This window comes from Epinephelus lanceolatus, chromosome 19 (genome assembly GCF_041903045.1).
Source record: "Epinephelus lanceolatus isolate andai-2023 chromosome 19, ASM4190304v1, whole genome shotgun sequence".
NCBI lineage: Eukaryota > Metazoa > Chordata > Actinopteri > Perciformes > Serranidae > Epinephelus > Epinephelus lanceolatus.
Window position 1 is genome coordinate 16,160,370 of NC_135752.1, and position 25,465 is coordinate 16,185,834.

The window sequence follows — 25,465 nt, forward strand, 5'->3', positions numbered from 1 at the left end:
CACACAAAATAAATGATAGCGAAGGAATCATTAAGCGGGTTTCCCTGCCTAAGTTTAAAGTGGGCTGGAGTGTAGCTTATTTACATTTTAACTAATGTTGGTTAAGATGCTCTTAAAAACACTTTTGGCTCCTTCTTGTCATTTGATCTGTAGACAAGCTAGACAAAGACTTTCCAACATTTACTCAAGTTTAGGTGGGCCTAAAATCACCAAGTAAACAAATCCTTTTCATTTGCTGTTGCTACACTTTAAATCAGTGGTTCCCAACAGGTGGGTTGTGGTCCAAAAGTGGGTCACGGATCCATTCTGAATGGACCGCAATTGACTCACAGTGTTAGTTCAGGCAGGACACGATGTCACGCTCAGTTCACATCCCAGCTACATCAGTTGATCTCAAACAGCCCAATCAACTGATGGAGCAGCTGACTGATGGAAGGGAGTCAGCTGATAGATCACATGATTCCTTTCTATGCAACCAATTGGCGAATCTCATTCAGGGTGCCCTATTTAAAGTGCTCTGGTCTGCCTACTGTTGCTGCTTCCTCTGCAAGTCGCTTTGTAACCCACCTCCACCTCCACCCCAGCTCCTCCTTTTCATGCTGTATCTGACTTATCAATGTCATTTCTGTTTGTCATTGATGCTGCTCTGTTCTGTTCCTGGGGGGTCTTTGCTACTGCTCTCCCTGCCTTAGGCTTTCCATGTAGACGCATGGAAGGGCGGGGAGGTGTGCCCTCTCTGCCTTAGGCTTTCCACGTAGGCATGCAGAAGCACGGAGAGGTGTGCTCTTTCTCCACATAGGCGCAATATAATACTGCGCCAAATATAATACTGCAAATGAAAATAAAGTTTTCTGTGACAAAAGTGTTCCTGACTGAAACACACTTTATTTTTAAGTACAGGGAATTTCCGGTAGAGAGCTTTTATTTTGAAGTGCTGTTTCCTGATGTAGAGTGAGTGACTAATGGACAACTGCCAGACAGAGACAGCAAACTAACTCGACGACATGGCCAAACACAAGTATGACGCTGAATGTATTAAACTGTGGGACCTTGAACTAATGACAAAGGAGAAATCTGGAGCCCGTGGCTGATCCAGTTGGGAACCACTGCTTGAGTGGGTATCAATTGTTGCTGTTTACTTGCCTGATTATAGAGATAATTTATTTTAAAAACTGCATTCGCTTTTCTTAAATGTTCTGGGTATCTGGGACTCCAATAATTTCAGGATATGAGCTCTGCTTTTCTCACTCCTTCAGCAGCTGACTGCTGAGGATATGTTCAATTTGGGAGTTGTAAATTGAATTTGGCACAATATCTTGACTCTGTGGGAATATAGACGGTTGATTGGCAGCGGCCTCACGATTACCTCCCATAAAACAGGCAGAGGCCATAAATGAACAGTTTGTGTTGAGTGTTTAAGCTGTAAACGCCTCATGTTACAGCCATTAAACGGACTGATTATTAAAACATGTTCTTAAGCCATGTTCAATAAGACTCTCCATCAGAGATAAGCAAGAAAGTCTCTAATTTTATTGTAGAAATGAATTAATGTAAGATATATCAATTCAAATTTTGTTACACAAACGTCATGATATACGGAGTCCCACTGACCTTGTGCTCAATGCGTAGATGCTCCTCTAGCTGGCTCCGCTGACTGCTGTCGTAATAGCAGAGCTGGCACTGGTAGGGTTTGATCTCAGCGTGCTTCTGCAGGTGCAGCTGCAGAGCCTGGTCACTGGAGCATGTGAAGGTGCACTTGTGGCAACGGAACACAAGGCCCTGCAGGTGGCGTGACAGCTTGGAGCGGCTGACCTCCAGTGGAGCCACGCGCTCCTCTGGTGGAGGAAGAGGAGAGAAGTGGAAGTGGATTATTAGGTTGGAGGAAGAGAGAGAAGAGCAGCGAGAGGTGACGACAGAAGGGAAGAGGAGATGCGGGGGCGCAGGAGAGATATCAAATTTGTCACTTACACACCAGTGATCCCAGTGGCTGTTACTGTTTGGTGGTTTTGTCAATTTCAACATAAACAGCTCCTCCAGATAGTCTAATATAAAACTATCTACATGCCCCCCAAAAAGTTTTATCAACTTCAGTTTCATCACTCCGTGCTTGCATCTAAATCTTATTTTGTTTCAGTTCTCATGAATGTTCTCTATGCAATGCCTTAATTATTCCATTAACTAACAGCTCCAACTCACAGTTTATATGACTCGTTTACTGTGTTTGAATTATGTTTACATTTCTTATAATGGATTACAAGGTGTATATGAATGTCTCTGCTGCTTGTGGTGCTCAAAGTGCCAACAAACATACATTTGAAAAACTCAAAAGCAATGTCTCCTTCCAGAAATCGTGGCCTGGTTACACAAGATAATCCACAGACCTTGAAGTTGAGCAGTATCTTTCTACCAAACTACACCCGCCAATCAAATCATGAACAGAAGGAAGTGTGCATCTACTCATGGACAGGCTCACGTTCGTGACAGTGTAAGATGTCAACATTACTGGAGTTCTCCTAAGCTGAGCTGTAACTTTAGGTAGCTCAGAGGTGCTAGGTGAGCTAGCAGTAGACCCAAACTTCCTTCTGTACAGTGATACAGTTGGCAGGTGTAGTTTGGTAGAAAGAAAATAGTTCTTACATGAAACTGCTCACAACAAGGTCTGTGGATTATCTTGAGTAACTGTGTCTTGATTTCTGGAAAGAGACATTGCTGTTGAGTTTTTTAAGTGTATTTTTTGCTGCCTTGAGCACCACAAGCTGAGTGCCATCTTGTTCTATTATATATGAGAGAAGGCAGACATCTCTACTTCTGAAATCTCCAAAACTCTGCAACTCACACCAAAACTATCTAGATCGATGATTAGCACTACAGGTAAGAGGAAAAATATGTATTTTGGATATGGTGGTGAACTGACTTGAAGCTGAGCTCAATCTCTTCATCTAACTCTTGGCAAGAAAGCAAATTAGCACATTATCTTCCAAAATGTTGAACTGTTTCTTTAAAAATAAACTTTAATATGGTTGCATTTAGCATGATGTGTACCTCTGTGCAGGACAATGTGGTCAATCATATTGCTCTTGTGTTTGGTGTGGTAGAGACAGAGAGGGCAGCGCAGGTCTTTCGGGACGTCATCAGGTACGTTGTTGTTGTGACCGGCCTCCACATGCATGGTGAAGGTATTCCTGAGACAGATTCAGAGGGAGAGAGAAGGTTCATTAAATCACTGGGGGGATTTATCCAGCGGTTGTCTCTCTGGTATCAGTACAGTTGGATACTCCTTGAAATATATGTTACTCATAGTCATTGTCCTAGTTTTCTCTGCTGTCTGTCCTTACTTGTAGCAGGTGAAAAAGGAACAGTCTTTGCACTTGAAGAGCTTCTTGCCACCGTGGCGGTCCCTGTAGTGTCGACGCAGGCTCTGCATGTATCCAGAGCTGAACTCACAGAACTCACAAGTGAGGATGCTGTCTGGTCGATTATCAGCCACTGTTGAGCCGCCAGGTGTTGAGCCGGAAGACATTTGACTGCGGGAGGCCAGCTGGTAATGACTGAGCTGCTGACGAACATCCGCTGGCTCCAGGTATGAAGGATCTTAGAGAGGGGCAGAGAATTTGCTCTTTATTATACTGTAACATACACTTCGGATTCAAGTGAAAATGGATTCGCTTATAAAATACTTCACATTTAAAGACTGTCCAACTTTTTTGGCTCGTGGCCTCCGACATTAACGCAGAGTATTTGGGGCTCCTATTTTTGCCTGGATGTGTGCACCTTGTCTGTAGTCGGGGCTCCTTGCCACATCTCAGATGTTTATAAATTGTTAGCAGTTCCCCCAAAGAGACATTTCCCCTCTAAACCTCTCAGATGGTTTCATTTAAATAACTGTTCGAGGCCAGAAGAGGTAAAGTCTCCAATATATCACAAAAAAGCAAGGATTAGAGAAAAATCCAAAAAGTTAATGCAGATTTATGGAGCAGAACTTTCTTCTTTCTTCTTATGTTATCCATTAATCATATCATGACCCCTCAGATTTATCTTGTCATCCATTGGAGGGGGCCCAACCCCTGTGTTGAGAAGCACTGGACTAAACTACCTAACTGTACATTAAGTAGTAAAACCAGCTCCACTTCTGCCAGCTACAACAGTGAATACTACTTTCACATAGACGTATCAGTATCAACAAACTAATAACGTCATATATAATAATATATACCAGTCGCAGAGGCATCTTCCAGCAGAAAGAGTACTCTTGATACTTTAATTATATTTAATTGACAAACCTTTGCACTTGTACTTAAGTCCTTTTTCAATTTCCTTGTTATGGAGTATTTGGTAGTTTTATTTAAAGGTCCAGTGTGTAGGGTTTATGGGGCTGTACTGGCAGACATGGAATATAATAGGTATATTTTTTTTAGTATATGACCAAATGTACATAGGAATTGTGTGTTTGTTAAAATGAGCTGTTTATATTTACACAGGGAGTGGGTCCTCGTCAATAGAGTCTGCCATGTTTCTACAGTAGCCCAGGGTGGACATACCAAACACTGGCTCTAAATAGGGTGATTCATGTTTTTGCATGGACGACTCTAATTAGCAGCTCCTCTATGACAAGAGCAGGTTTAAATCACCGGGTGCGTTTGTCTGTTTGAGAGGAAGACACCTCTGCAAATAATTCGGCTCCTGGTAAAAACCTCTTGAATGTCTGCATCTTAAGTTATCAGAGTATCAGTCATAGTATAAGGTGAGCGCACATTTGCAGGTGCTGGACTAGCAGCCAGCCTTGGAGAAACTGCTTTATTCACTGCTTTACCAGTTCTAATAACCTGGTCCTTTTGTTTTGGAGAGGAAGATATATCTGTGCCCTGTTTCAGAAAGCTGGTTTAGTGTAAACTCTGAGTAGGTTAACCCTGAGATGAGGGAAAGTCTGGGTTTTCCCTTTCGGAAAGAAGGGTCACTTAAACTCTGAGTTAGTTTTCTTCAACAAATCCTGAGTTTCTCTCTGTCTCCTCCCTCTGCAGAGCCAGGCATGCTGTTTCATGTCCTCACTGGTTCAGTCCGTATCAAAGTGAGTACTGAAGTGCATTAATTAGCTGAGGTTTACTGTCTGTCAGAATCAAACCCCTGTTTGGACGTTAGTTTGATACTCAGGACAATATAAAGTTACTGCTTTTATATGCAGTTGTTTCTTCAAAGAGTGGTTTTTGCCCTCACATTGAAATATCACACAGCATGAAGTCAGCCCTAATCTCTATACACAGATATCTGCATATGTATCGCTGTCAGATGACAGACGATGGGTTCCGAGATTGAGTCACCACAGCTGGGAGTCAAACCTCTGCATAGCTGTCTTATTGCGAGTGGAAGTTCTTTTCTTTTCTTTTTTAGATAAATGTGCGCAGTCTCTACATACATGCATCAAAACCTCTGCATCCACTGGATTAAAATGGAGGCTTTTTATTTACCAGTTGCCATGGTGAATTGCAGTATCTGAGCTCCATTGATGATCAGATTGACTAAACTGGTTCTGATCAGCTGTTGCGAAACTGAAAAAACTTAAAGTTATCCATCTCAGGTTTCGTCAACTCAGAGTTCAGGGTTAGACTCAGAGGCCCCTGTAGATTATTTGGCTCCTGATAAAAAAAAAAAACCTGAACAATGAACACTGAAGGAATTCAAACCGGGAGAAGTTTCAGATAGCTGTAACCTGCAGCTCTCACCACTAGATGCCACTATTCACCCTAAATCTTACACACTGCTCCTTAAAGTATGATATCCGCGTATGTTATCTGGCTCTAGTCTGGAGATATTTTTGGAGAAGAAATGTTTTAGCATAGCACAAGATATGTGTACAGGCTACCAGCATATTCCTCTTTCAAGATTATTTTCTGACATGGACAGGAAGTAACCACTCTGACAAGAACACATCATCAAAATCTCTGCTGCTTTCAAGAGGATTTGGGCACCAGTTTCCAACCCACATGAGTCACTGTACATCTAAGACTCATGTTATTCCAATGGACATTTTTGCACAGCAGGATGGAGTTTAACCTACTTTACTTACCGTCTCTTTCATCTGCCTCTTCTAATCTATTTATGAGGGATGTCTGATTATTTCTTCAAAAAGAAAATGCATATACTATTATTTAATAAAAGGCAATCAGCAGACGGCAGTTGATCTTTTTCCTCTCTAACAGAGATGGGACTATCTGGAATTTAGCTGTGCTCTCACCAAATGCCCCCCACTCTCAGATACAGAAGTATAACTATGACTGTCATCATTTGTCCCCTACCTCTTTCCCTCCTCATTCCCTTTCTCAAGAGTCTATAATATCAGCGAGCAAGCTCATCTTCTCGCCCTACTTTGAGCCTCCAACACATCAATAAATAAACCACAGTGACACTAATAGAATATCTATCCGTGTGAAAAATGCTTCATTCAGCACTCAGAGTATGAAGAAGCATGGAAGAAAAAAAAAAACTTTTCTTTTTAAACTTTTGCTTTATAAAATGCTTGAGATCCAATTTCTCACTTCTGCCGAAGAGGCAGAGGAATTCACACGAATCAAACAATGCCACAGTTGATTCATGCTTTTAATATCCTCTCTGTATTGTGGAGATGTATGAAGATGAGATAGCAGATGGAGAGCAAATTCTGTTGTGAGGTGGTGATGTGTCTTTTTGAATAGATTAAGGGCCAAAACTGTCTATTACATTTTATAAATGAGAGGTGGAATACTTCTGTGAGGAGTTGGAGAAGACAGGGGAGGAGGAGAACACCTCAAATATATATTAAGGGTGACCTTAAAGCAGCCAGGACAGGGCTGGAGTTCAAAGAAGTTGGATCTTATTCATAGTTTCACAGCCAATCAAATCTTAATCTTTTCAAAACAAACCCTCTTTTGCACTTCAAATATCAGAATTCAAGACATTCGACTGAAGGTAGCTCGTTTGACACGGCGGAGAGACATTCAATATGTCAGCTCTGCTCTCTCTCAATGCTTCACTTGTCTTGGTAGGGCACAGCTGACGGTGGTGGTTGGTGCAATGAGGAATGCTGCCCTGCTTCAGCTCCAGGAAAGATTCCACAGCTCCAGCAGCAAGGTGACAGCTGCTGCCAAGAACAGTCTGCGAGCTACAGCAGCGGCTGCACAGCCACTAAAACACCTAAAACTTGGCATCACATCTAGGAGATCGCTGCTGCACCAACCTACGGCGCAGGTGCCTCTTTGATAAGGAATATTCTGAAAAGAAAGGTGCCATCATCGACATTAAAGGAGGTTTGGGTCGTCAAACCTTAGCAGTCAAACTCATATGACACAGAACTGGTCATGCTAACCGCTAATTTTCCGTATTTTTCCGTATTCAAATGTGTTGCATAAACAATATATAAAAAATAAAACCACCTTAGATAAAAAGCCCACTTGAACATGTATATTTAGTAATAATTTTACTTTTGAGCTTTAGATTGTGAATGAATTAGCTCTTAAGTTTTATTTGATTACATTTCTAATGCTACTTTATTTTATTTCCAAGGGCAGGATTTATATTATATAGATTATACAGTCATTAAACAGGCAATGAATCTATAACTATTCAGATGATGGACAAAAATGTTGAACATTTAATGGCTCCAGCTTCTCACATGTGAGGATTTGATGCCTTCTTTTGTCATATAATGATAGATAATTGAATCTCTGGGTTTTAAACAGTTGGACAATTTAAACAAATATTTGAATGCATCTCCTCTGTTGTGGGAAACTATTTTCTATTCTTAAAATATATATTTAAAATTCTTCTTTAATATCACTATTGTCAAATATTTCATAAATCAGTCGGTTTTATAGATTGAAAGAAAATCATGTTCATAATAATCACAAAATAAAATAAAATAAAATAAAATAAAATAAAATAAAACAGCTCCAACACTAAAAAAACCCTCAGTTTTAAGGAATTCAGCATAGCAGTAGATTGTGCTTTGATGCTCAATTGAGATTTTCCAAATCCAGCCTGACAGGCCTATCATATCATCCTATGTCTATTGAAATAAATAAATTATGCAGGATCTCATACCATCCGGGGCCAAGGGAGTCTGCTCTGTGTTACTGGCCAGCCGTGAGGGCCTGAGGGCGCCATGAGCAGCCTGGGTAGCAGCCCGGAGTTTGGGGAGGGTCAGTGCCTCACCGTGGTCTCTCAGAGAGTGCTCCTTCAGCTGGCTGATGGTCATGGAGGAGAAGGGGCACGACAAGCATTTGTATGTGTGCTGCTCACCTGGAGGACAATCAAGAGATTTGAGTCAAAACTTGGACTGTTGTATGGAGTTTACTGTATAAAGGCAGCATTTGATGAGGATTTGCAGTGCATGGCATACGATTCAGAGTAATAATAAACACATCCTCCACCACAAACAAAGCTATTCTCCTCCAATCTGGAACAAACATGTCACTTTGTGCTCCTCTCGGACTAATTAGTCTAATTTTGATAGAAAAAAATGTTGAGCTGCAGTGTTTATTAGAAATGTCTTCATGCATCACAAATAAACATGACAACTAACTCCTCAACATACACTTTTCTTGTAGGCAATTTGGAAGTTACAACTTTGATTTTGTATTAATTCTACAAAGATACAACGGCTCTAATTGTAAACATGGATGTACCGCAGTCTCACACTGACAGAGGGAGGCAATTCTGAAGGGAAGGCAAAATGTTACTGAGGATTTTTTTCCATACTTAGCTTGAAGCTTGTTGCCTTAAAGGGACAGTTCACCCCAAAATCAGATATACAGATTTTCCCCTCTTACCTGTAGTGCTGTTAGTCAGTCTAGAAAGTTTTGTTGGAGACATTGGCCGTAGAGATGTCTGTCTTCTCTCCAAAATAATGGAACAAGACAGCACTCAGCTTGTGGTGCTCAAAGTGCCAAAAAATACATTTGAAAAAGCAGTGTCTCTTTCCAGAAATCATGACCTGGTTACTCAAGATAATCCACAGACTTTGTTGTGAGCAGTTTCACATAGGAACTATTTTCTTTCTACCACCCTACAACCGCCCAACTGTATCAGCGCACAGAAGAAAGCACACATCTACTGCTAACTCACCTAGCAGCACCGAGCTAGCTAACGTTACAGCTCAGCCGAGGAGGACACCATTAATGTTTACATCTTGTTCTGTCGTGAGCACGAGCCTCTCATCCGTGAGTAGAGCCAAGCTTCCGTCTGTGGAGTGATACAGTTGGTGGGTGTAGAACGAAAATAGTTCCTACATGAAGCTGCTCACAACGAGGTCTGTGGATTATCTTGAGTGACCGGGCCATGATTTCTGGAAAGAGACATTGCTGTTGAGTTTTTCATATGTATTTTTTTTGGCACTTCGAGCACCACAGTCCCATCTAGTTCCATTATATTTGAGAGAAAGCAGACATCTCTACAGCCGATATCTCCAACACTCTGAAACTCAAACTTAAACAATCTAGACTGATGAATAGCACTATAGGTAAGAGGAAAAATATGTATATTTACTTTGGGGGTGAACTGTCCCTTTAAATGAAGTTTTGTAGCGGTATCTGAGCCATTCACAAAAGGACAGCATCTCATATACTGCCCACAGCTACTCTCTTACTCACGAATTAGAGTCATATATACTGACCAATTTATTTGATTTATACTGCCACAGTATACGACTGTGCTGGTGCTGCTTTAGCTACTGTGTGTGTTTCTGGCAGCAATGGTGGAGTTTCGAATGTACCCATGGGGGGATTTATAGCCTCTTGCTTCCTGTAGCTGTTGAATATATTTGCTTAACAACCCTAATGCAAGCAGCATCCTGAGGAGTGGTGCCATTAGAGCCAAATCTGATCTGACAGTAACATATTCTTACCAGAAGTGGTTTTAATAAGGAAACAACTTCCTGATTGTGCTATTTCGGGAGAGAACATGTTAGCTCCTGAATGTGGATGCATCAATCCAAAATATCTCGTTGGACAGAAAGCGAGGACACGGAGGAGAAGAACTGAGCCGCAGTGATGAAGATTTAACGCTGATTGTTTTCACAAAGTCTGCAAAATCACCAAACTCCACTTTTTGAATGTAACTGCAACTCAAAATTGCTTTGTGTCAATTATCCACAGCAGCTGTTAACTCTTGGTGCTGTTTCTTGGTCTCTCCAATCAGACAGTTGAGAGCACTCAAATGCCTTTTGAAAATTGGCCTTTCTGGTTTGCTAGTTTTAAGATTGTTTCTTTTGCTCATGTATTGATCTCTCAGGTGGAGCGTTTTTTTTTTGTTTTTTTTTTTACATTGGCTTGAATGTCTGTGTCTTTGTCTGCCGTCTGGCTCACTCAGCAACAAAGAAACGATTACAGGAGATGAATCACGTCTAACTGAAGACACCTGTCGGCATTCACCTTTGAAACATGCTGAGGATTTCATCCACATATTCCCAAATAAACATAATTCACAATAAATTCATTGGGGCTATTTGTGCTAAAATCATGATTCTTTTGGATGTGCTTAATGAGGTGTATCTAATGTACTCAGTGGATGGCGGAGCTGCTCCTCCAGCTAATCCACTGGTTACTCCGTGCAGGATCAGCTAAATCAAGCACAGCACTTTTATGTGGATGATGCTAAACAGGAGGCTGCTATGCTGGCCCGGGAATACCTTGTTTGTCATGGATACAGCTGTGAGATGTGATTTAATGTATGCATTGTGTCTGCTTTTACCTGTGTGTGCCTTGTGCAGGTGGCTCTTCAAGCGGCTCACGTAGGCAGATTTAAAGGGGCAGAGTTTGCACTTGAAGGGCTTGTGGTGCCCATGGTGAGACTGCACATGTCTGTCCAGACTGGCGATGACACAAAATATAAAAATAAAAAAACACAGAAGGGAGGATATGAGATAAGAGGATAAAAGACAGAGTAAAAAAATAGATGGAATGAGGACAAAAGGATAGCAGATAAAGAGAGAAAGTGACAAGAATAGAGTACAGGAAAGCAAGAGACAGAGAGAGAGCTCTACTCAACAGCATCCACTTTGATGATTTCAACAGCGGGGTTTTTTTCTGCAGCATCTAAAGCGCTCGATTCTGTTTACCTCACAAACAAGAGCCGCACATTGCCAATGACTACAGAACAAGGAGCCGTGGGGTGAACTCATCTACCCACAATCCCTCGGTGGGAGTGAGCATGTGAGCGCCTGTGGGGACGGTGGCTGTGTTTTTAATGCCAGCCTCCTAGGTGGCATGGGAATGCGGCTTCTTTCTGGGTCAGGGCACATACAGTACAGAGGGATTACACCTGGGAGCTCAGAGGAGATGAGGACTCTCTCTTCCTCTCTCGCTCTGTGTCTCTGTGATGGATAAAACAAATCACACTACCAAAATGTCTGTCTCGCTGTAATGTTTGTCTTACTCTCCTAGGAGGCGGGAAATCTTACAGAAGATTGAGGATTCAAAGGGATTGTGATAGGGTAAACAGAATAGGGTGTAAAATTGGGTTCTGTACAAAGTGAGTTTAACATCCAGTTGATTTGCACAACAGTTGGTGTAAGACTGGTGAAGAATGTACGGGTGGGAGCTTAAAATATACTGCTACCAGGGCTGTACTATTGAATGTACAGCTGCAGGTTTATACTCTAAGACTGAGGAATCAAACGAATTGGTTTCTAACAACTATGAAAATGATATATCCCAGATAAAATAATTATAATGCCACATTCCATTTCACAATGACGCTCTTGCTTTGTCTTTTGTCATTAATCCAGTCACCCATTTCCTTTACAGCGGTGCACTCAGTGTTGCCAATTTGGCAATTTTCTTGCTAGATTTAGCAACTTTTCAGACCCTTTTAGTGACTTTCTTTCTAAAAAAGTGACTAGCGACAAATTTAGTGACTTAATCAGACCATTACAGAAAAAGTGGAAGTATATTTAAATCTAATATACTGTAATTTATTCCCATGCATGCTGCTCAGAGTAACTGCGGCATACATCTCTTATGCCAAGAGTGCAGGGTCTCTCACTCTCCTCTTGGTTTATATTCATAGATTTTATTTAATTTCTGTTATTTATTTTGTTTTGTTTTTTAGTTTAAATATACTTTAAAGTCAAGAAAATACACTGTTAAAAATACAAAATTTAAAATAAATCAATAAATGCATGTTTCCAAAGTCAATGAGTAATAATGTTAAAAAACTGTGATCTTATATTGACCATAGTTATCATGATTATGATTTTTGCCATAATCTAGCAGCCCTTATATAACTGCCTCAAACTAAAGTTGTTTGTGGCGGAGTCCGCCATCACTGCACTGGATTTAAATTGCCTTGGAAATGATTCGTGCATGTAATCCAGAGTCATTGTTTGTTATTTTATCTCATTAATATCAGCCTTACTGTTTCCTGTTCCTTTTTCCAAAGCCATATTACAGCTATGTTAAGCTACTGCTGATGCACACTAAGTATTTCCTACTGATGCTGTTTCACATTAAAAGCAGTCAACTGGCAAACCATGGGGTGGCTTTTATTGTGAAGGTGATACAGGACCAAGGTTAGAGATTATTCATAAAATTTGAATCTAGAGAACAAATTTTTCCAGAATTCTTGGTCAGCAGATCACCCTCTATGTGTTTGCTGTAGTGTTCAACTGTACTTGCTGTTACCATCGGTAACCAAGGGTTTCATCAGATCAATCAAGACTGAACTAACTTCACTGAAAAACATGAATGAAAGAAGAAGACGACAGTCAGAATAGAACAATGTTCAACAGAGGATCAACACATCAACACATTAATACTGGTAAAAATCTAACATTCAGGTAAATATGTGTTTACCTTGGACAAAGTTGCCCACTTTACTATTATTTACTCCTTATGAAGTACCATCCTATTCACAGTGTTAGAGGAGTCAGTCACAGATTCGGCTCCTTCCTACTTACTTGTGTCTGAAAGGTGAGACGAACTGGCAGTACTGGCAGCTGTATTTGTCTTCTCTGCTGAACAGCGCCATGGCTGAGTGGCTCCTCTCATGGGACCTCAGTCCCTGCATGGACATGAAGACTCGGTCGCACTGAGCGCACGGGTGACCCCCTGCAGCTAATCTCTGCTTCAGTTCGCCCTCTGACACCGCGGCCCTCGCTGCAGCCACGAGAGCCGCTGCCCTTCCTTCAACGGCATGTGTTTCTGGTTCCAGTGTCTCCGTGGCAACGGCAACACCACCACCACCACCACCACCTCCACCTCCACCACCAGACACTGTGGAAACCAAGGGTGGACCCATCATTGTAGCTGCGGGTCTCTCGAGGCTGTCACCTTCAGCTGCTTCATCCCCCTCGAGGTCGCCATTAGTCAGGCTCTCTGAAGGCAGGGTCAGGGGGATGTCGCTGACTTCCTGCTGCAAAACAAAGAGGAGAAGTCTCAGATGTTTCAGCAACCTTTCTGTTGATTCTGTCTGTCACAGCCATTTTTTATGCAGATGCACAGAGCTGCAATAAAGGGAGAGAGATTAAGGGTGACAATTTATTTGGATGGTCCAATGTTGACACTCAATCAGCTACCGGATGACAAAAATAGCTGTTCACTGAAGTATCACTTAGAGTCTGGCACCTCTAAACGTTTTTCCTAAATCAGGCAAATCATGTTAACAGCACATAAGCAACAGTTAAGCATCTGTCTAACACCTCTGGTTCTGTCTGTGCTGTATCGGCGCAATCAGTGTTAGTTACAGCTCTCTCACTCACCCTCTGTTTTGTCAATTGGATACATTTGTGCTGGAGATCAACATGTAGGTGTGTCATTGACCTGACAGCCTTTCTATGCAAGACATTTTCCTGAAACAGCCAAAGCACCTGAGCAAAATACTTCAAGCTGCAGTGTGAGCCTGTGAATGAAATGTTTCTGCACCAACAACAAATGACTGAAAAACATGACTGGGTCAAGTCCTGCAGAGCCAATCCTCATCAGTAACCTTAGACCAACTCCAGCCCTGACCTGAAACTCTGTAGTGTGCTGGTATTTACTGACGCACCATACTTAGTTGAAATTGAGTTGATTGCACTATCCAAATGGAATGTCACATGAAAATTCGAGTCAAACCCTCGACTCTGTCCAGCAGCTTTGTTACATATAATTCCCTTCTCTTAACCATGTAACTATAGAATAAGAGTAAAAAATCTCCTTCACAAAGTCAATCAAAATATCCACCCAGTCCTATTCATGGCCCCACTACCTCTCTGACACAGGAGCAAGACACACAGGACACAAGACTTGATGGTGGTTATGCATCTTTCCGTAGTCATTATGCATCTTGTAATGGTTTTTTGTGTCTTTAAGGTCATTTTCTACCTTACTGAAGTCATTTTGTGTCTTTCTGTAGTCATTTTGTGTCTCCTTGTGGTTGTTTTTTATCTATCTGTAGTGGCTTTGTGCCGTGTTCTGGTTGTTCTCCCTGTTTTTATCGTTATTTTGTGTCTCTTTGCAGTTTCTTTGCATCCCTTTGTGGTCTTTTTGTGTCTCTTTGTGGTCACTTTGAGTCTCCTCCTGTCCCGTACGTGTTTGTTTGAGTGACAATTTGCAGGTGAAGGCCAGGGGGGCCCTGACACTTTTGGCCCTGGGGCTGTGCCCAGTAGGCCCGTTCAGTGATCCATCCACGGTTCCATCTTTATATCAAACCATAAATAAACTTCATTACTAGCTGCTGCTGATGCTAAATCACTCAGGAGAGAAACAGAAGGATACAAAACTAGTCACGCAACAGAACAGATAAGAAGAAGACCTTGCACATTCGGACATCTCCCAACAACAACACACACAAAAAAAAACTCTGTCTATTTTCTCTTGCTTCATCTGCTGGAGTGCAGTCTGGTTTCTGTAGTCGTCACAAGTGGACAGACAATCACCATGACTTTTTTAATGCCCCGAGGAAGCTCATTCTTTCTGTGGAAGGACCTGACCCTGCACTTCATGCAGCCATAAATAAGATGTGGCATCCACAGGCCCAACCTTGCCATCGAGTCTGCCCTGACTGCACCGTCAGCCTGTTCCTCATCCAACTGGATCAGAAACCATTGCAGTTCTAGAGTTGGGACTGTATTCATGATACTATAGAGAAGCATCTTTCATTTATACCTTCTGCAATGTGTAAAACATGCAGTATATTCCATCTGGTAGGGATGCTGTGGGAAATGAATGCACGCAGTTAACCCATAACCCTGGCACGTGCCATCAGCTTCACAGGCTAACATTTTCTGCCAACGCAAGACACACTCATTTTTTTGCAGTAGACCTTATTTGCCAAAGTGAATATAGTAAATCTTAAATACATACAAGACAGACTGGGTGTCTGACAGAAGAACCAGGCCTCCTTATGGGTAAGGCGTTGGATCCTTAGGCCTGTTCCCCTTACTGGCAGCCTCAGTGGAATACTAATGTTCGAATGGTTACCCACCGCTGCCCTAAAAGTTATGGCTCACCACTCTGTCCTCTGCTTCCCCCCCTCCACTGCAATGGGACAGCGTTGCTTGTTTTCTCTAGGGGAAGCTGACAGACTGTCTACCCAGAAGCCACCGTCAGTAATAAACAAAATGGGAAACAGAACCCAAGTCCAGTAAAACAGATCACTGCAGAGCCAGGAGGACGAGGAGTTTACGAGACAGAAACACCGGGGACAGCCAAAGTTAGTCTCTCACGTATATGGTTAAACAAAATATAATGCGGATATCAACTAACAATGCATATTATACATTTGCGTGATCTCGGAAGTCGTAGCTGCACAATTTGTTGACATTTTGGGGAACATGTTTATTCGTCTTTATGCCGAGATTGACACCACTTTTAAATCTGTACACCTGATATGAAGCTACGGCTAGCGTAGCATAGGGCAAAACAGTTAGTTTGGCTCTAAAGATTACTAGTTTTCCCATGTTTTCAGTCTTAATGCTAAGCTAAGCTAACAGCCTGCTGGCTGTGGCTTTATATTTATGAGATGAATCAAACCCCTGGTAAGAAAGTACATATCCCAAAATACCAAGTTTTAACATTGACATGTGTGTATTTAATATGAAAATAGTTCAGACTTAAAGATATACTATGCAGGATTGTTTTTGCAAATATAATTGCCAGTGAAAGTTTAAGTAAAAGCCAACTCCAGAATCACTCTCATTCTGCGTTTTGCCTGCTGCTTATGCTCTGACACCTGGTGGCTACCTTTTTATAAAGCCCCGACCTTACTTGGGTACTGTGGGGCTACACACTCACAAACATCCCGAGCATAGAAAAAGAGTCGGAATTAAGGAAATACAGGCAAAGAGCAGAGTCTCTGCGGAAAAATACACTGCCACACACCTCTAGTGCATCACAAGTGATGACTGAGGGGGAATACTTCTGTATGAGTTCTGGTTTTTCGAAAAATCCTGCACAGTACATCTTTAATGTAACAAATCAGAGGTAAAATAAGACAAATGTAACAGCATTAAAAAGATTTTGGAAATAAATCCAACTCCATTTACCTTGACGTGTCCCTCTTTGACCTCTCCATACTGGACGTGCTTCCTAAGGTGGTTGCAGATGGCTCGGAGGGTGGGGTGCATTTCTATGCAGAAGTTACACCTGAATCCTATGGGAGCTTTATTTACAGGACTTTCCTGTTCACAGAGCAAAAAAAGGAAAAAAACTATTTATTTACTGTTATTGGTTTTTTTAAATGCATTTGGAAAATATTTGTGATAACACATTTATTATAAATTATATTATTTTAACTTTTCAAGGACAATAGGAGTGTGTAATCTAAACCAGCTGATGTATGTGCTGTGAGATGATACTCCTACATCTTCTCTTTGAGATTTACCTTTTTCCCATGAAGTTAAAGACTCCACTGTTCTCAAACATACATTTAATGAGATCAATTGTATTTTTAATGAACTTATTATGGAACTAATTATCACACCTCATTATCACTGTTATATATTCCTGGTGACAGTAAAGGGGCAATTTAAGACACATAATTATCTCTTTAATGCCGTTTTGGCAGAATATGACTACTTTGGGTACAACTGCAATGATTGTGGGTTTATAAAGTCATGTTATGATAAATTAACAATACGCTCAGTGATAAATTATATCTCTATAAGCTGTTTTCCAAAACCATGAGAGTCCATGACTCCAAGGAGTATAGAAACAGCTGTAGTATGATATGATGATAGTAGTAGCTTACAGCATCAGAAGATTTATTGTATGCTCTCAGATATTAATGGTAAGAGGAAAATTAAATTATGCAGGTTTTATTCTTTCATTTACAAGCTTTAAGGGAGACTCGTATCTCCGCTCACCTTCTCAGGTTTGGTCTCAGGTAGTTCTGAGGCTTTCTGTTTGCTGAGCAGCTGCCTCCTCCTCTCCTGCCTCATGGCCCTCTTCTGGAACTCCTCATTGTGGTTGAATAGATGTTTCGCCAGAACTGGGAGAGCAAGGAACTTCAGCTCACAGTGAGAACACTGGTACATCTCGGACTCCTCATCCCCGGGACCGGGCGACACCACAAAGTCCCTCTTCAAGTCATTGCTGTGGTGGTCGTTGTAGTGCATAGAGAGCAGCGCGCCTGTGCTGAAGGACAACCGGAAGCATTTCAGACACTTGAACGGCAGCCACTCAACCTCTCTGTCCTCCTCGGATTCAAGCTGAACCTCCAGTACATCCTTGTCATCCTCTGCCAGTGCGCTGACTGCTATCTTCTCGGGTTCTTTGGCATAGATAACGGTAAAGTAGCGACCAAGCTTGCTAGCGTGCTGCTTCTTGGGGAAGACACCTGGGTGGCGTTTAATGTAGTGTGAGACAATGCTCTTCCTGCTGAAGGCCTGGAAGGCGCAAAGAGAGCACCTTCGTCTCTCCACTGCCAAGCGCAAGTCTTCGCTCATTTCTGAACTGTCCCCTTCTGACGGCGGTTGTGCTATCACTTTGCTAGGCTTTTCGGTCATTGTCTTGGAAGCAGCCAGACAATGGGTGTAATAGGCGTCAATATCATGCCGCTTCTGGTAATGTGCTGCCAGACCTTTGCGTATAGGGTTCGTGTATGAACACAGAGCACACTTGAAGACATTGTTTTTACCCTCTGGCTGAGCACGGACGTTGTTGTGCTTGATACGGTAGTGACGAGCGATGCCTTTCCTTGTGGAGCAGAAGTATTTGCAGAGCTGACACTTGAATATAGCATGTTTCTCTGCCTTATTGATGGGTAACTGTGAGAGGGCAAGGTCCAATTCACTGACCTCCTGGACTTTTGCTGCACTTGATATATTACCAGCGCTGCATTCGGCTACTGGCTCTGTGTCTTTAGCGGGAGAGAAGTGTGTCAGAGAGGGGGCGAACATGTCAGAGGCCGACTGATTGTGATACTTCTCATAATGGATTTTGAGTTTCTCCAGTGTCCCGTGCGTGTACGGGCACATTTTACATCTGTATGCGCCATAGCCTTGCCTTTGAGTTTTGCACTTGTCGTCTGTTTCGTTTATGTCGGTGATATGCTCTATATCATCTGCAAAGTCTTCTGCAGTGACTTTCACTAATGGGTGTCTCTTCTGATAGTGAGTCAGGACGCCGTGGATTCGGGAGTTTACATATGGACAGTGACGACATTTATACACAGAACTGGGGTTGATGTCTGCCTCCTGTGCAAAATCTGCAGCTTTTACTTTCATGCCCGGGTGTTTCTTTCCATAGTGAGTGAGGAGGCCATGGAGGCTGTTGTACTCCGACAGACATACAGTGCACTGATAAGGGTTGTTAGAGATGGAAAGACGTGGGTGGGTAGGATGGGGATTGCTCTCTTGAGGTGGGGTGACAATGACCAGCGCTCCATCATCTTCGACAGACTGGCAATTCAAAGACACGTGTTCTTTGGCAACCTGCTGTTGGATCTTTTCAGCTGAGCCATTTCCTTTGATTATATCCAAAAGCACAGATTCATCCCCTTTAATGGCCCAAGGGTGGACTGCCTGATAGTGACTAGTGATGTCCCATATTGTGCAGGCCTCAAAGGCACAGTCTCTGCATTTGTAATGTTTCGTTTCCATATTGCCCCCTTGTTGGGTGGTCTCTGGACCAGCCCACAGTTTGCTGGCCATGTATGTGTAATCCACATTGTGCTCAGGATGGCGTCTTTGGTAATGGAGCAGCAGGCCCTGGGGTTCAGCGTGGGAGTAAATGCACCACTCACAGTGGTAGCCAGCCTCCAAAATGCCATCTTGGTAAGCCCAGTGTAAAATGGTCATGGCTGTGGCTTTCACAGTTGGGTGCTCTTTCTTCAAATGCTTCTTTAGGGCATAGACGTAGGGGGATGTGTAGGAACAGTGTTTGCACTTCAGGGAGCGCAGGGGTGTAGTGTTTTCAGGGTCTGGAGGGGCCGGGGTCAAGGCAGAAGAGACGCTACTCAACTGAACCATCTGTGCACGCTCACGCTGGCTCCGGACAACTGCAGTGTGACGGCGCACAAGGTCAGCGTTGGCCTTGGTTTCCCTGTGCTTCTTCTGGTAATGAATGAGCACTCCTTTTACAGTGCGGTTGCCATAATCACAGTGCTGACAGAAGAACAGCTCATCCTCACCTTTCTCACCACTGCCTGGTTTAGGGCTCGTGCTGTTAGATCCATCGTGACCGTTATTTTGAAACTGCTTCAAGAACTGTTTCGGAGCTGCAATTTGTAATTCATCCATTAATTTCATCAAACCAGGGGTGGGGGCACCATGTTTGATATATTTTGCTGTCACTTTTACCTCTGGGTGTCTCTTTTGATAATGGACCAACACACCAACAACAGATCTGTTGCTGTACACACAATGTTTACAGTAGTACATTTCTTCATCTGATCCATACAGTGCCGCGCTTGGTTGTTTTGGAGGAGTTGCCATGCTAAGGTTGAATGAGGAGTTTGCAACAGGCTGCGACTGATCCATAGAGATGACCTTCATGGTTTTCTGTATACGGAAATAAGACGCCTTTTGCTCTGGGTGTTTCTTCTGATAGTGGACCAAAACAGAGTGCATGTTGGGACTAGCAAAAGAACACACATCACAATCATAGACGACAACATTGCCACCCATGGATTCTTTGAGAGAGTCTGTCTCAGAGCTGGCTTCAGGGGTCTTGGAGACCGGTTTCAGCACTGGGCTGGAGGAGGACCTGGGGGTTGATGTGGCTGAGTTCAAATTCTTGGGGCCAGAGTTTAATATTTCCCTCAGGGTCTGCGACTCCCCCGATTTGTGGGACTGCTCAACCACATAGCTGGAGAAGATCATCGCATTGTTGATTTTCACTGTAGGATGCATTCTCTGGTAATGGGGCATCAGGCTCCTGACGTTGGGGCTCGTGTACGAACAAAAGCGGCACATGTAAACCAGATTCGGTTGGTTAAAGTTGAGCACATTGCTTGCTTCAGGGTGATGATCCATGTAGTGTTGGTGTAGATCATTATAATTTGTGTATTCGATGTAGCACTCTAAGCAGCGGAAGACTGCACTCTGGTCCTCTGGGTCCAGGATGTACTTAAAGCTGAACTTGATGTAAGGGTGCATCCTCTGGTAATGGGTGCTGACGCTACGAGCTGACTTGTTGTGGTAATCACAGTGTTTACAGTAAAAACGTGTAGTTCCTGGCTCCTCTGAATAATCTGCGTTCTCTTGGACAGCATTATCACTGGGGTCAGCAGAGATGTTTTCACTGTCATCTGAGAGAGTCAGGGATATAGGAATGTTTCTAGGTTTTGACTTAGGGTTGCTTTTTCTTTTCCCTATTCTGCCTCCCTCGTGAGAGATCACTGATTCTCTCGCATGAAGCTGTTGTGTATTATAAGTAAAGACAGGGTTTTTATTGTCATGGTTTCTACCCTCTGTATCAGCACTGGCATGATTTTCTCCTGCATCTTCATCATCCATGTCATCTAGGTTTATGATCATATCCTGTTGGCTTTGGCTTATCTTACTTTGAAGGTTACTGGCAATTTCATCAATTCTAGTTCTCTTCTTAACCGAGGACAAATCCAAAGGTAAGTCGTTAATGGACTTCCTGGCTCTTTTCCCTGTTACTGAGGGCTTTTTGGTGGCAAGTCCTAAAATGGAGGTCTGGGTTTTTTGTAGAAAGATTGGAGAAGTGTCCACTTCAGAATCCGGCTGGTCAGTCAGCTGGCTTTCAAAGACAGTGGGATCTAGGTCATCACAGTAGGAATGCTTATGCTGCTGGTGAACCCTCAGACCTTTCAGAGTGGTGGTAGAGAAGCTGCAGAGCGTGCAGCGATGAGGGTTCTGCTGGTCGTTCGGTGTGCTGGTTGTCTTTTTTCCATTGACTTTGGAACTTACACTACCCCCATTCACTGGCTCTGCAGCATTGTCACTGTGAGGATCTGGACTATCGCTTGTTAGGTCCAGGGTGTCTAAATCTGAGGATATGTGGCTCTGTTTGTGCGTGCCTAGTTTAAGAGGGCTGGTGCAAATAAATGGGCATTCATCACATTTATACACTGTGGTTTTACCAGAGAGGTGAATGTTTTCAATGTGGCGGGAGATGCTCCGCCTGTGCATGGTGAGAAAGGAGCAGAACGGGCACTGAAAACGGTTCATGTACTTTCTGAACGGTATTCCTTTAGTCTCCAGTAATTTATTATCCTCATCAGTTAAAAGCTGCTTTGCATCTGCTGACAGTGTCCCAGTATAGCTGGGATCATCTATATCGCCCAACTCTTCTTCATCATCATCCTCTAAGCTGCTCCTAGAGTCCTCCTCATTGAGTAGCTTGGCGTCCATATCTACGACGCTCTTGGAGACGTCAGATGAAGTGAACCTCTTGGACAAAATGGAGGTACCTGTGCTGTTGGGTGTGACTGCACTCATCTGTGCATACTGAAAGGATGAGAGCTCTGGGATTGACTTCTCCGACGTGTTTTCTGCTGTTTTTCCTACTGGCTCTTCCTTCCCTTGAACCTCAGTGAAAGTCGTCTTTGATCTAGTTGGGCTTTGGGAGGCGGAGGGAGAATCTATATTGGGTGAGCTTGCACTTGCCTCCCCTTCCAGCTCTGCAATGCAGGAAACTATCTTGACCTTGTCACTGTGTTCCTTCACCACGTGATTAGTCCAGCTGTCCTTCTGGTCAGTCTGATAGTCACACCACTCGCAGGCAAATGTTCCCTTCATGAGTCCACTGGCTGAGCCCGATTGCTCTCCGGTCTCTGCGTATTCTGAAGGATCTCCAGTGCCGTCTGAGGGACCCTTGTTATGATACATTAGTTGGTGTTTCATTATCCTTGCTTTGCGTGGAGACTTGTATGTGCAATACTGACAGGAGTAGACTTTTGAATGGTCATTGTGCATTATAACGGTGTAGCTGGGCTGCTTCGCTGTCTGCGAGGAGATGCTTGCATCTGAATCTTCCTCAATGACGTTATGCACTTTTTTGGTGTGGTTTCTCAAGAATGACTTCGATCTGAAGTAACGGACACAGAACTTGCACTGGTAAAACGGCAGGTGGGTTTCATCTGTCTGCTTTTGTGGTGTTTGGCTGGAATTGTCAGCAGAGTTGGGGCCTAAAAAAAAACAAGAAAGCATGTGAGCTGGAAGACAGTAAATGTGTAACATTTTGCAAGTATTAAAACTTTTTTTTTTCAGTCAATAAAACCAGCACCAACTCATAAATGTTATGTTCCCCAATAAAATGTATAATCATCCTACTATGAAGAGTTATTTGAAACAAAAAAAGAAGTGTTTCCTGATCCTCAACAAATTAACTGTAACATCTGATTTATTTTGGTCGACATACTCATTCCAGCTTTAGGAGGCGTGTAATCCTTGTCATCCTTGTCGTCATATTCCTCCTCCTCCTCCTCATCCTCATCCTCCTCCTTCAGAGAGTCAGACTCATCTGCATCTGCAGGCTGCAGGAAAGCTGTGTGCACTTCCTGAATGTGGGTCTTCAAGTCATCATATGACTCGGCACGGAAGTCACAGCCGTCACACTGCAATACCTCCATCACTGAAAAGAGGGAGCACTCCCTGGAAAATCAGGGAAACCTGCAAAGAAAAAGAAAGAGAAAAAAAACACATGAGGACATGCAGCATTTTCCCAATGAGTCCACGTCGGAACACGTGTCTAATTAAGTGAGTGTGATTGAAAATAAAAGTGATTTATGAGAATCATGTTTAAATATTCATAGGAGCCATTCACAGAACAAGTTAAGGGGTATTTACTATAGCATGGAGACTCGTATGTACAGAGCTATTACAGAGCGTGAATAACATTATCCTGTAATGCTTCAATATTCAATGTAGTGAGCATGCCCTTCAATAAGAATGAGCTTGGTGATGATCTACCATGATTACCAATGTCAATTCCTGCTGTGAACCAAGAATAATCAAATGCAGGATGGATGACGCACGGTTTCTACGGAACAAATAAGACAATAGACAGCAAAAGATATAACGCTTTAAAATGATCATGATTATGTGTTAAGATATCCTTTGTCAGAAGAGTCTCATCTGCTAGCATTATAGAGCCTCTTAAAGTTGCATTTGCAGGAATTTGCAACAGAATGAAGCATGCTGAAAATTTGACACTGGAGGGAAACATGATGTTTGGACTGAAAACTAATGTGAATTAATACAAATTAAGGCACAACATATTGTGTGTTTATGTTGCTATGATTGCTTTGATGTTGAACAATATGTGGGAGTGATGAATAAAATAAAAGCCTAAGTTTGCCAACATTTTAATAAAATCAAAAATCCATTTTGAGATCACGTCACTGAAATACATCCCAAACAAACAAATCAAGCAAAATTAAAACGACGAGAGATTTGTAAATGCAAAAAGTAATATATTCAAAGAAGGCACGTTTGTTTATTTATGCAAAACTAACACAAATTCCTGTTGTCTTATTATGAAGACAAAACCACACACATAAAGCGCACCAAATTCATATAAAAGGGATTATTTTCAATCTCTATAACGACTGCAGCTGTCCACAAACTCTGATGGAAAGCCTAACCAAACATGACAAAGAGCAGAATTCAGCAGATGCTGATGTTACTCAGAATACTAAGAAGGTCCCATTTTTTAGCATAGCATCATTCTAAGAACAATGGAGGGACTGAGGAGGGATTATGGGCTGATTTGTCCCATTTTTATTACCTTGGGATAAGCAACAGCTGGAGAGCAGCTCCACAGCTCAGTATTTAGAGCAGACTATTCCATCAGATTGTATCAACTGCTCTGAAATAAGATTGAATGAATCAACGGAGAGATGAAGGCTTTATGTCTTTGGGGTTCTCTGCAGTTTGGACTTGGCCAGAGAAATGGAAGCTGATGATGTGGCCATCATTTCACAGCTCTTTCATCATTGCTTTCTAATCAATTGTCATTTGGCCTCGCAAAACCGCATAATATATCACACATAGCATTTGTAGCTCACACTGGATCTGAGGTGGGTAGTTAAAGAGCAGAGTTTACAACCTTGGCTCTCAAATGAAAACCTAATCAATAGAGGATTTTCTCACACTTAAAAAGCACAAAGTTACTAATTTCTGTGAGACATGCACATGTTTGAAAAAAGGTTCATACTGTGGTGCACGCCATTATTTTGGAAGACAAAAATCAAACATGTTGTATTAGAGATGGGTTTTTTTAGACAGTGACCCCAACACCGCATGAGTTTAACTTGTAAATGCAGTAATAATATTGTGAGTGAATCGTATTACTGTTGCATTTCTGCTGTAAATGTATGTGTCAAGAAATCAAAAAAGGCACTATATGTGACATTCAGAACATATCTATAATTCAGAGTCTGAGCCAGGATTGTCTGCATATGGCTCTCAACATGGAGGTGGCTAATTCAGCAGTAAGCAGCAAACGGTGCTAACTGCACAGTGCTAACAACGCTGACAGTGCTGACACAGCTAAACGTGGTATTGTGGGGGGAGGACCTGAGGGTGGGCATTACCAGTGGACTCACAAGGACTACCACAACAAAAAACAGAGAAGCTCATATTACAACAAACACAGAGGGAGCGTGACTTCATTCTCTGCTCAGGACCATGTCTGTGTAAGGTTAACTGGATACAGCGCTGGTGGCAGTGACCCGTTCATTCCTATTAAAGTTGCTCAGTGGCACATAAAGCCAAAAAAGCTTGATTTCCGCTGTATGAAATTACCCTGAACTTCCACATCATGGGGCCCATAGAGCAAGTGCACTAGATACTTCCAGTGGCCAAGCGACCAACTTTAGGTTGATTTGAATGGGGATAAAATTTAATGATTTAATCATGCAGGTCTTCTAGACTTAAGAAATGCTATCACATAACCATAGACAATCACATTTGCTTGTCTGGAACCAGTTTTTGTCTTATAAAAGGACTAAACATGTCATAGGAGCTGGACACTGTACTGAACTTATCTGCTTTTGGATGCGCGCTCCATGCTTAAGTATTATTATGAATACTTATTTTTCAATGGAC

The 25,465-nt window shown here is 42.4% G+C and overlaps 1 protein-coding gene across 2 annotated transcripts in view; it reads right to left on the minus strand.

Annotated features, from left to right (window-relative positions):
• znf462 (zinc finger protein 462) overlaps positions 1-25,465 on the minus strand; it is a 57,939-nt gene that overhangs the window by 7,041 nt on the left and 25,433 nt on the right. For both annotated transcript variants that reach the window (XM_033647716.2, XM_033647718.2), the window contains exons 2-10: positions 22,776-23,026; positions 17,309-22,542; positions 16,490-16,624; positions 12,923-13,377; positions 10,717-10,835; positions 8,071-8,268; positions 3,336-3,591; positions 3,043-3,182; positions 1,612-1,835 (exon numbers count right to left, since the gene is read on the minus strand). In XM_033647716.2, the coding sequence (XP_033503607.2) occupies positions 1,612-1,835; positions 3,043-3,182; positions 3,336-3,591; positions 8,071-8,268; positions 10,717-10,835; positions 12,923-13,377; positions 16,490-16,624; positions 17,309-22,542; positions 22,776-22,986 (6,972 nt within the window). In that variant the 5' untranslated portion in view covers positions 22,987-23,026. The remainder of the gene's footprint in view (positions 1-1,611; positions 1,836-3,042; positions 3,183-3,335; positions 3,592-8,070; positions 8,269-10,716; positions 10,836-12,922; positions 13,378-16,489; positions 16,625-17,308; positions 22,543-22,775; positions 23,027-25,465) is intronic.